The following is an 11,027-nucleotide window of genomic DNA, read 5'->3' on the forward strand; positions in this document are numbered from 1 at the left end:
AGAGGTGAACCAGGATTTTATTTCAAGGAGGCAGTTGGTGAGGGACGAAGGTGGGAGTGTGGAGTTAGGTTTGGCTGAGAGGTAGAGCTGGGTGTCATCCGCGTAGCAGTGAAAGTGAATATGATGTTTGCGGAAAATGTACCCGAGGGGGAGAAGGTAAATAATGAACAGCAGTGCCACGAATCACTTACATAAGCTGAAAGCATCGATCACAGTGTTGGGTTAGTGTCTTGCCCAGTGCACGAACAGTTTGTTCCAGAAAAGAAAACAAAGTTCTTGTAATTATTGAAAAATAAAGTCAACGCTAAAGTCCGGTTTTGTTTGAATGGCTGAATGTAAGCTCCACAAAGCTGTTTGTTGTTATGTCAAATGTGAAAATTTTATGTAACTAAAATTCTAAATTAAATGCAACAATTTTGCGATGTAGAAATGTGATTTGATTTGATGTTCATTTAAAATTCACGAGGAAAAAGGCAACGCCTGCACACTTACTCATGCCACACAGGTTTATTGAAGACAATATTCAGATTAAAACGGATCAAAATGTTGTCTTAAATAAACTTGCTCATGCATGCTGTTTTTTGGAAGCTTTGCACCTACGTGATGTTCATGTAACTACTAATATTTTCAAAATGGCGATGAAACACATGTCGAGATGACTGTGTTTTCATTGAGTGATGTTGTGCGACTTCTCCTCTGTCACACCAATGTCACCTTATTCCATTAAGCGTTTTTTTTTTCAATATTCACAATTTCAATTAGCGCAATTTGAGACTAAATGGAAACCTGCTATTGTTACCAAACACAACTATGTGCATAGAATTGTGAGGAATGGTTTCATACATGAGCTACATCATTGTGTTTCATGTAAAGTCTCGTCTTCAGGATGTAATTTACTTCATGAACAGTCAGGGAGTGCCACAAGGCTCTGTCCTGGGCCCTCCGCTATTTAGACTTTGTTTCACTCGGGGTCATCATCCATGTATTTTACCGACTTTTTAAGTGTTCGTTTTTAAGAATTTCAAGCTTCTGTGAGATGACAGTATAATGAAGGAGATAAATGCAACAAAAGGTCCCTGGACAGACTTATAGTGCCGACATTATAGTTGACATCTTAATCTCCACACTGCTGGAACGAGAGGCACATGGCTGTTGACACAGCGGAGTTTTAAATATAATGTAATTTTGAATATAAAATTATTGTATTTTTAAATATAGTTTTCTAGACATTTTTCCTAATTTATTTATTTGATAATTTCCCAACAATCCCCCCATCTTTTTAAAACTAGTTTAGCTAATTTTCTTGTCATTGCATAAAAAGTAATTGGTCGTGGCCTTTTCCCCCCATGTTTTAGGCAGAAATTAAATAATTTTGCTCAGGTTTTAAATGGTCAAATGGCTTGTGAACGGTGTCTCAAAGAAGGACAAGAAAGCTGACATCGATCCAGGTTTCAAAGATTTCATACTAATCTCCTGTTTGTGTTCAGGGTGCAGGGCTGTTCCATTAAAGTACAGCCAAAACCAACATGAAAGTCCAATATTGAGCAAATGACTGACATCAGTGGCTGTACTGGGACACAATAAAGAGCGAGGAGGATCATCAGCTCGTCACAAGACGGTGGATCTCTGCTCAAAGCAACCATGCAAGTTCTCCTGATCACAGCAGTACTCGCCAGTAAGAAATATTTTTCACTCTTTAATTATATTTGCATTGAATGAGATAAACTAAAGGCTGCTTAGTAACTGCTTCCACATATGCATGTTTAAAAAAAACCCATAAATTTTGTCTGCTGGTGGGTGACAATAATTTTGGATACAAAATGTTGCTTTAAAAAAGAAAATTAGGATTGTTATGACAGGTGATGATGCTGCAGAAGGAGGAGTTTAAGCTTTTAATCCTTTAAAACCAGGAACAGCATCGGGGTTTTTTGCACAGTGTTCACCTTCATAATAATTTAAACCTTTAAAACCTGATTTCTTTTAAAAATGACAATCAGCAATTAAACACGAAATGTCCCACAAATTGCCCTCCAAAAAAGTGCCAAGAAAATGACCTAAAACTTGGCTAAAAGTGTGAGAGAAATTATACTTTTAAAACTACATTAGAGTAAAAAATGTTAATATTATGATTCATATTTATTGTTTTGATTTTATTTTAGCGCTTTTTTTCAGGTCATTTTCTGTTTTTGTCCCATTTATTTTCTTTCCCTCTTTTCTAGTCAGGTTATTTTCTTTTCTTTTCTTTTCTTTTTTTTTTTTTTTACAAATTTCTTGCTAATTTTTGGGTCTTTTCTTGTTTCATCTAAAAACATAACGGCATCATGACAAAAACCTGGCATTTAAAGGGTTAAAATTCTGAAAAATAAATTAATATTTGATATTTATGTTTAGGACTGGTGATGGTTACAAAAATAAACTCAAAGAAAGCTGAAAATCATATTAATGTCTAATTTTTTTTAAAGCTTGATTCTGAAACATGTTGCGTGCAGAGCAGCGTTTGTAATATTAAAGCCCCTCAGGGTTAAAATAACAATATTGAAATACTTCAAACATTACATATTGTCATTATTTCTGTGACTCACTGTGAACTCTTTTCTTCTTCTTCTGTTCCAGCTGTAATTTTGTGCGGTGCCAGTTACGAGTTCGGCCCGCTATGCTGCAGCAATCCCATCAACCGGGTCAGAGGAAGGGACAGACACGGAAGTGGAGCATTCGGTTCCAGTCGGTAGGCTAGTTTTCTGATGGGTTATTCATCAGTCGTTCTCTTTGGTTTTTAATGGTTAAAAAATATAAAGATAAAATTTCAAACAAAAAAAGAGGCATTCAAACACTTAATTTACTGTGTGTGTCTTTGGTTGATCAAATATCTGAACTGATTACAATATTTTTTTTAAATAAATTGTTTTGAAGAATAGTTTTACTCTACTCTTTTACTCTAGCACATTTTTATCATATTTGGTTCCCAACAAAACACCCGTCCGACCAATCGTGAGCAGCTCTATTGAATGTAAGCGCACAGATTGGCTGTCACAGCTGTCAGTCACAGCAGAAAAGCCCCCTTTTGTATAATTTAATAACTCATTAAAACTAAATTTATCAACATCAGGATGATGAGAACTACCTTTAGTGACAGAAATCATCTCTTGGAAACATTAATTTGACGTGTACTTTGAGGTTTTAGTTTATCCCATTCACTAATATTGAGGGGCGGGCTTTATGTCCTATACAGCAGACGGACAGCAGGGGGCGACACAGACTGAAATGTTACACTTTGGGGGATGTTTTCTTCAAAAAGTCAAGGGAACATGACTCATTGATCTGTAAATGGTAATTTTGTGCGTGAAGTCAAAACCTTTTTTTTTGTTCAGAGGGAGCAAAACCCACAAAGGACTTGACATTGAATGTCCGGATGGTTCGAAGGTCTACGCTCCGATGGACATGACCATCACACGTCAGTCCCGGCCGTACGGCACCAACTCGGCCATCGACAACGGCATCGCCTTTACAGCCAACAATCTGCCAGGTTTCATCACACATACACAAAAAAAGGGAAATCAACTGTAAAAAAAACAATAAAATCAACAAATACCAAATTAAGGATAGATGATAAATTAACCCTTTTGAACCTGGATCGTCATCATCTTGTGCTGCATTCAGATGCTTTTCACTGGCATTTAAACCTCTAAAACCTGAGAGGACTGGTTTGCTTTCAGAAACACAGGAAAAAGCAACTTGGCGAAAAATGTCCTGCAAACTGTAAAAAAATTTTTTTAAAAAGTAAAAAAAAGTAACAGATGACAAGGAAATGATCTGAAAAAGGGAGGAAATGTCAAGGAAACTATTATAGCTCTCTTTATTAAAAATTCAAAACTGGAACAAATAAGTTTAAGGGCATTTCTCTGATTTTAGGAAATATCCAGAATTTAGGACCTTCCAAGCACGTTCATTGGATTTTAGGACATTTTTTTAGGATTTTAGGACATTTCACTGATTTCAGGACAATCCTCAGATATCAGGATTGTAGGACATTTCAAGGACTCGGGAGGTCTTAGGACATTTTTCAGGAATTAAGGGCATTTCTAGGATTTATGGACATTTCCAGGATTTAGGACCTTCCTGGGACATTTCACTGATTTTAGGACAGTGTTTTGATTTTAGGACATTTCTATGACTTTATATTAATTGGTTGTTTGTGTTTCAGGAGTGTCCTTTAAGCTTTGGTACATGCATCCAGTGAAGACCTCGGGGATTGTGCGAAAGGGAGAGCAAATCGGCACCATGCTGCCCATGCAGAGTGTTTACCCCGGCATCACCTCCCATGTTCACCTGGAGAAGGGGGACGAGACGGACCCGCAGAGCATCATCGGCACCCAGAATGCGCAGGCCAACAGGCTCTTCTGCAGCCACAGAGATTCGCCCCAGGAGTCTCTTTATCAGAGATTTCTGCATGCTTAAATCACGATTTAAGTGTGACAACGAAGGCTATCATCAATAATAAATAAAGAGCATCAACTGCATTTTTGGAGAGTTTTTTTATTTGTTCATATTTAACCCTTTAGGGCCCGCTTTAATATTATACATGATGGTATCGCTCTGTGCACAAAACGCACTTATCAAAATTAAGCTTTAAAGTATATTAACATGAACATTGTGTTCTACTTTCATTTAATTAGGTTTTTAACCACATCAGTCCTCATCATACATATCAAATATTCAGTAATTTTCAGAATTTTAACCCTTTAAATGCCAGGTTTTTGTCATGATACCACTATGTTTGTAGATGGCAAAAAAGATGAATGAATGAATTATTTTCCATATATACATGCAAAGTAGACTTCTTTAAATAATCTCAGTCTGGGATATGTCAGTGTGTGAGTGTAGCTGCTGACAGTCTGGGATCTGTCAGTGTGTGAGTGTAGCTGCTGACAGTCTGGGATCTGTCAGTGTGTGAGTGTAGCTGCTGACAGTCTGGGATATGTCAGTAATCAGCAGCTACATTGACTGTGACAGGTCACCTAGTGGAAATAGCATGTATTTCCTCCATATGCCAAATATGGTCAAAATGACCTCATCAGGTGGAAAATAGTCAAAATGACAAATTCAGAGTCAAAAGCCCAGAATGACACCCAGAAATAATACAAGTCCTGTTTTTCTGCTCTGATGGCTGTGGGATCAAAAATGTCAGTTTGAATGGGTTTCAATGGAGCATTTTTGGACCTGAACAGTCTGAATGTAACTATTTAGTTTCCACAGTGTATTTTAGACTTATTGTAGGAGCTGAGCTGCAAATTCACTGATTACACTCAAATACACAATCTGGACTACATTTAGGACATACGCATGAACACAGCCACAATTATCAAAATAAATAAATAAATAAATGAATAATTAGTTTGTGTGTGTGTTTGTTTTTTATTACGTTTTTATTTTATTTTATTTTTTTAGCATACTTGCCATATGGAGAAAATAAATGCTATTAATTTATTATGATGTTATATTATTATTTGGCATATCCCAAGCTGTGATTATCAGAAATAAAAAATTTTAAAAAATAAGCATGTAGCATATTGAAAATAATTATTTCTTTCATCTAAAAACAGTGGAATCATGGCAAAACCCGGCATTTAAAGAGTTAAAATTCTGAAACTTAATGAATATTTGGTATTTATAATTAATTTATAATTTATAATTATTTATAATTATAAATAATGATCCTAATAATTTATAATTGTTAGGATCATCTAAAGGACAAAGAAACACACACACGTAATAGTGTTTAATCTGCAGCCAAACCTGCAGGACAAACAGGAATTGAGGGTGTGTCCTCAGGTTAGATGTGTTTCAGGAGTAATTTTATTTAATGTCATTAAAGTCAGTGGTAACTTCTCCCTCGATGGAAAAACTGTTCAAAGCAAACCCATATCGTGTGAGTATTTGACACTGCACAAAAATAATAATATATAAAAATCAATGTTGCTTCTAATCAGTGACATATCCCAGGCTGTGATGATAAAAATAATTTAAAAAATCTACCTAGCATGTATATATTGAAAAAAGGTGCGTTTTTTTCTTCCAGAAACATAGTAAAAAAAATTTTTTTATGTCATCCTATTCTATTCTATTCTATTCTATTTTATTCTATTGTAATATATTTCACTTCCCTGAATCCACGGGCAGTCAGTCAGTGCGGAACCTTTGTCCCTGCGTGTATGAGGGGAGCTAATTCTGTGCTGCACAGGTGTTATGTATGTTTCCGTCAAACATGTTTGGTAATGTCTCTCCTCTTCTTTCGTGTGTCTCTGTCCAGCCGTGAATGACAGTGGAGTTTTTCTTCTTCAAAGGTAACATCGTGTTATTTTTTTAATTATTATTATTTATATTCATTTCAAAAACCGTGTTTTATTATGAAGTTAGTCGCTCAGTTAGCATGTTAGCTTAGCTCAGTTAGCACACCGGTGACTCCTGCAGGTCAGATGTCTCAGCTGCTCTTAGCTCGTTTTTTAAATCACAAAAATGAACATAAAATAAAAAATATCACATAAACAACGTGCTCATTAAATATCCACGAAGCTAAACACAAACTTTAAAGTCGTTTTTACCCGATAACTGTTTTATAGCTTTGCTTAAATGCCTTGTTTATCTAGCTCGCGAGCATCTTTTAAAAATATGATAATTTAAGACTTTGATGCAGTTTCATAAATGGACATAGATAGTACAAAATAAATATAGAAATTAGAATAATCGACAGTGTCCTGTGGTGTATTCGGCATTCTTTGATCTACCAAAATATGATTAAAATGTCTGTTTCAGTGAGTAATCTCAGTCACTTTGCACTGATCACTACAGAGAAGTTAATCCACGTTTCAGGCTCAGTCCGCTTACAGCATGTTGCTGCTTCGAGAGAAACAAATGCCGAATTTAAGATTGGCTCTTATAAAGGCGAGAAAAGTACAAACTCATATACAAACAGGCGTGTCACGTATGTTTGTAAACGTTTGACAGTAAAATTTAACATTTTTTTAAAGGAGTTTGGTTTGTAGCGAGGCAGCATTAAAATGCTACTTTGTGATTGAATAATAGTTTTAATTCTTTTTAACATAGACAGTAAGTCTGAAATGTAGAGCTGTAGAAGTTAGATAACTGATTGAATGACAGAAAATGAATGAATTGGATATAATATTATTATTATAAAAAAATCATTTAAAAAGAGGAAAAGAGTTTTTGAATCTCAGTGAGTTTACCTGGTTATATAAATGATATATATATATATTTTTTTTTTTCAGGTGAGGTTGTCAATTTTTATATTGACCAAATTATTGATGCTTGATTGAGAGTGAAACAACAGAAACACAAACTTTTGGCTATATCAGCTGTTCAGAGTTAAAGTGCATTCCCATCTTCTTTTTTTTAATGAACTGACCTCTTCTTAAAAAGAAAAAAAAACATAAATTAACAAAAAATAGACAGAGCAGGACAATAAAGGACAAATACACAGCAGTTATTACAACAACGCGTAAAATTTATATATAAATGTATGTATATTTTTCTCAGTCACATCCTCCAGACTTTGTGGATGTTTTCTGTTTCTTTTGTGTGAGAGGTGAAGTTTTCCTCTGCTGGTGTTTGTCCTCCGTCAGGTGAGCGTCCCTCCTGCTGACCGCAGGTACCCGCCATGCTGCTCGCGCTCCTGCTGCGTCCGTCCCTCTGCTGTCCTCAGGCCGCTCCGCTTTCGTTAACTCGATGTGTGCGGACGCTCCGGTGCGACGCCTCCAGGCCGCTGCTGCCCTCTCAGGCTGAGCACCTCCTGCGGAGGAGGCTCCCGCCGCGCCTCCACACGCAGAGCCGAGGCGCCAAGAGCCGGGGCAGGAAGTCCAGGAGCCAGGAGGAGGAGTGGAGGACCAGGAACAAGACGGTGCTGACGTACATCGCCGCCGCCGGGGTGGGCATGATCGGCCTGTCGTACGCTGCCGTGCCGCTCTACAGACTCTACTGCCAGGTGAGCATTCACTTCCTGTTCCGGCGTTGCCTCAGAAACCTGGAAAAGTCATGGAATTTCACGATCACATCTTCCAGACCTGGAAAAGTCATGGGATCAGTGATAATCACTCAGAGTTTTGGGAATAATTATGGAAATGTGTGTGTGTAATAAATGAAATTGTATGAATGTAACATAAGTGTGAATTTATTTTCGGTAACTGATGATGTAACGTAGCTTCAAAATGCATTCATATTTTCATCAACAAGGTTTCTAAATTTTCTCCCCGGCGTCCGTCTCTCCCTTCATGTCTGATCACGAGACATGTCAGATACTTTTTTAACACTTGAAGTACTTTTAGGTTTTTTAAATTTTTAAAGAAAACATGCCTTCCAATCCTGCAGACCCATTTTTTCTTTAGTATAAATTTTTTTTCTTTGTCTTTTTTTTTTTTTTAATTATTGCCGATTTTTCTTTTTTCCTTTTTTTTATTGAAATGTTTTGGCTTTGTTATTGTCTTTTTGTGATTTTTTTTTTCGAAAACTTTTTTTAAAATTCTTTTTTCTTTAAATGTTTTGGCAGTTTTTATAGAAAACAAATTTTGGCGACCTTGTTTTTTGTCAGGCGTCGGGGCTCGGCGGCACGGCGGTGGCCGGACACGACGTGGATCAGGTGGAGACGATGAAGCCGGTGAAGGAGCGCGTCCTCAAGATCACCTTCAACGCAGACACTCACGCCAGCATGCAGTGGAACTTCAGACCGCAGCAGACGGAGATCTACGTAAGACCTGCGTCCTCCTCGACGCCAAAACTCCTCCGTCAATAAAGAAAAACTCATCTAAAACCACAAATTATTGTAAGCAGGTGAGAACGATCTGCGCCTGTCTGAACTTCGTTCGTTTGTACGATTGGTTTGTTGCACAGGTGGTTCCAGGTGAGACGGCTTTAGCTTTCTACAGAGCGAAGAACCCCACGAATAAACCGATCATCGGCATCTCCACCTACAACGTGGTGCCCTTCGAGGCCGGACAGTACTTCAACAAGATCCAGGTAGTCTGGTTTTTATACTGCTATGTTATACTGTTATATATAATTCTGATTATTATTTGCCATTAGTAAATTTATTATTTATGTTTACTTATACATTTTATTATATTTAATTATTTATTACAAGTGTGATCGTCCTTTGTCTCTTTATTATTATTGTTATTATAATTCTGATTTTTTAAATCAATTGTAATTATTCTAGCCCTTAATATATTCTTTTATTTTGCTTATTTTATTTATTTATTTATTTATTTATTTATTTATTTTCGGTGTGGTCTTCCTCTCTTTGTATTATTATTATTATTATTATCATTATTATTATTATTATTTTAATTATTCTTTTCTTTTTTAAAAAATTCTTTTAAATAATAAATTAAACATGTAAAAGCAGCATGACAATACCATGTTTCGTTGTCTTTGAAAATAATGTTTCACAATATAAACATCTGATATAAGACCCACGTAGACTGATGTCGTATTATTGTTATTATTATTATTATTATTATTATTATTATTATTATTTATTGTAGAAATAGTGTATAATTACAATGATTGTTTTTCCTTATTTTGTTTTTATTTTATTTTATTATTTTTTAAATTTTCTTTATTTACTTCAAGTGTGTTCTTCTTGTGTTTTTTGACACTATGATTTTGTTTGTTTTTTAATAGAAATGAAGCATGAAAATACTCGTGTTTCTTTTCTTTAAATTAAAATCACATCGTCTGCGTTCGTCCGTCTGCAGTGTTTCTGCTTCGAGGAGCAGCGTCTGAACCCTCACGAGGAGGTGGACATGCCCGTCTTCTTCTACATCGACCCGGAGTTCGACGATGACCCGCGGATGGCCCGAGTGGACACCATCACTCTGTCCTACACCTTCTTCGAGTCCAAAGAGGGTCAGACTCTGCCTCTGCCCGGATACAGCTACAACTGATCGTCCACACCGAGCGAAATACTGAACCGGCAGCCCGAATCTTTTTCAGATGTCACTTTAATCAGGAAAAAAGGAAACAATTATCCAAAACCGTCGTCTCTGAAACTGAAGGGGATTCAGTCTGGGATGGATTAGCTCCCCCAAAAAAACTGAAAAACAAGATTTATTTTGTTAAAATCAAACAAAAAGGTCAGACATATCTCTTGTTGGTTTTAGTGGCTTTTGAGGAAATAAGAAATTATTAATTTAATTTTTGAGAGTTAAGTTGAAATATTTTAAGAAAAATGTGCCATACTTTTCCAGAGAAAAGTCAAAGTCCTGATAGATTTTAAAATGAGGTGAGAGCAATGTGAGGTTTCACTAAAAAACACCTTTATTATTAGAAATTTGGGGATGTTAAAAATGTATCTTTTGCAAGTGAAAATATTACGTGGAAGTTGCAGTATGGAGTGAAAATAACACAATTTTGCAATTGAAAAAAGTAAGTTTCAATTTTCCCTCAAATATTTGAACTTAATTCTCTAAATGTCAGATTTACTTACCTGATAGTGGCCCTAAACTCTGTCGTACAGAATGAAAACATCCTGGAAATCCTGGAATTCTTCAGCTTTCCAGACATTGAGAAGTCCTGGAGATAATTTTTGATGCCTAAAAAGACCTGAGACAGATTTGAAATATCAGTCTTTAAATCCCTCTCAATCCATCAGCTGATATTTGAAATAAACAAGATTTTGGGGTGTGACGTTTGTGAGAAAAAGTACGATGGACGAGTTTTTTCTGCATTTCACTGAACTGACGAACAAAAACCGTCTGAAATTCGGACACGTAACTTTTTCTTGTGCCGCTGGGAGACGTTGAGACTTCAGACTTTGTTTCTGTGCGTTCTGACGCCTGAGTGAGACTTTATTTATAAATCAGATAACTGTAAAAAAGACTGAACATAAATCAATAAATTCTGATTGAAAACAGAATGTGGAGCTCTGCAGAGGTTTCACTGAGCTGACCGATTTAAACCGAACAACGAATAAAAGGTGTGAGACTGTTAATGTGACGAATACGAAGGTCAGTGTTTAG

General features: G+C 36.2%; 2 protein-coding genes across 2 annotated transcripts; both read left to right on the top strand.

Moving 5' to 3' along the window:
- Positions 1-1,528: 1,528 nt before the first annotated feature.
- Positions 1,529-4,517, top strand: LOC121959292 (leukocyte cell-derived chemotaxin-2-like). The gene is made up of 4 exons (XM_042508540.2): positions 1,529-1,675; positions 2,614-2,725; positions 3,369-3,523; positions 4,202-4,517. The coding sequence occupies exons 1-4, from the start codon at positions 1,642-1,644 to the stop codon at positions 4,453-4,455; spliced, it is 555 nt and encodes a 184-aa protein (XP_042364474.2). The 5' UTR covers positions 1,529-1,641; the 3' UTR covers positions 4,456-4,517.
- Positions 4,518-6,193: 1,676 nt separating this feature from the next.
- On the top strand, positions 6,194-10,924 carry cox11 (cytochrome c oxidase assembly homolog 11 (yeast)). The gene is made up of 5 exons (XM_042508539.2): positions 6,194-6,341; positions 7,638-7,996; positions 8,600-8,755; positions 8,899-9,024; positions 9,765-10,924. Exons 2-5 carry the CDS (start codon positions 7,673-7,675, stop codon positions 9,951-9,953), a joined length of 795 nt encoding a protein of 264 aa, XP_042364473.2. The 5' UTR covers positions 6,194-6,341; positions 7,638-7,672; the 3' UTR covers positions 9,954-10,924.
- The last annotated feature ends 103 nt before the right edge of the window (positions 10,925-11,027 follow it).

This window comes from Plectropomus leopardus, chromosome 19, assembly GCF_026936395.1.
Source record: "Plectropomus leopardus strain MGB_pleo_1.0 chromosome 19, ASM2693639v1, whole genome shotgun sequence".
NCBI lineage: Eukaryota > Metazoa > Chordata > Actinopteri > Perciformes > Serranidae > Plectropomus > Plectropomus leopardus.

Excerpts from the sequence above, each read along its gene's own strand:
- LOC121959292 (XM_042508540.2), top strand. The coding sequence starts at position 1,642 with ATGCAAGTTCTCCTGATCACAGCAGTACTCGCCA. Across the intron at positions 2,726-3,368 it reads GGAGCATTCGGTTCCAGTCG|AGGGAGCAAAACCCACAAAG; the intron begins GTAGGCTAGTTT and ends TTTTTTGTTCAG. Across the intron at positions 3,524-4,201 it reads TACAGCCAACAATCTGCCAG|GAGTGTCCTTTAAGCTTTGG; the intron begins GTTTCATCACAC and ends TTTGTGTTTCAG.
- cox11 (XM_042508539.2), top strand. The coding sequence starts at position 7,673 with ATGCTGCTCGCGCTCCTGCTGCGTCCGTCCCTCTGCTGTCCTCAGGCC. Across the intron at positions 7,997-8,599 it reads TCTACAGACTCTACTGCCAG|GCGTCGGGGCTCGGCGGCAC; the intron begins GTGAGCATTCAC and ends GTTTTTTGTCAG. Across the intron at positions 9,025-9,764 it reads AGTACTTCAACAAGATCCAG|TGTTTCTGCTTCGAGGAGCA; the intron begins GTAGTCTGGTTT and ends GTCCGTCTGCAG.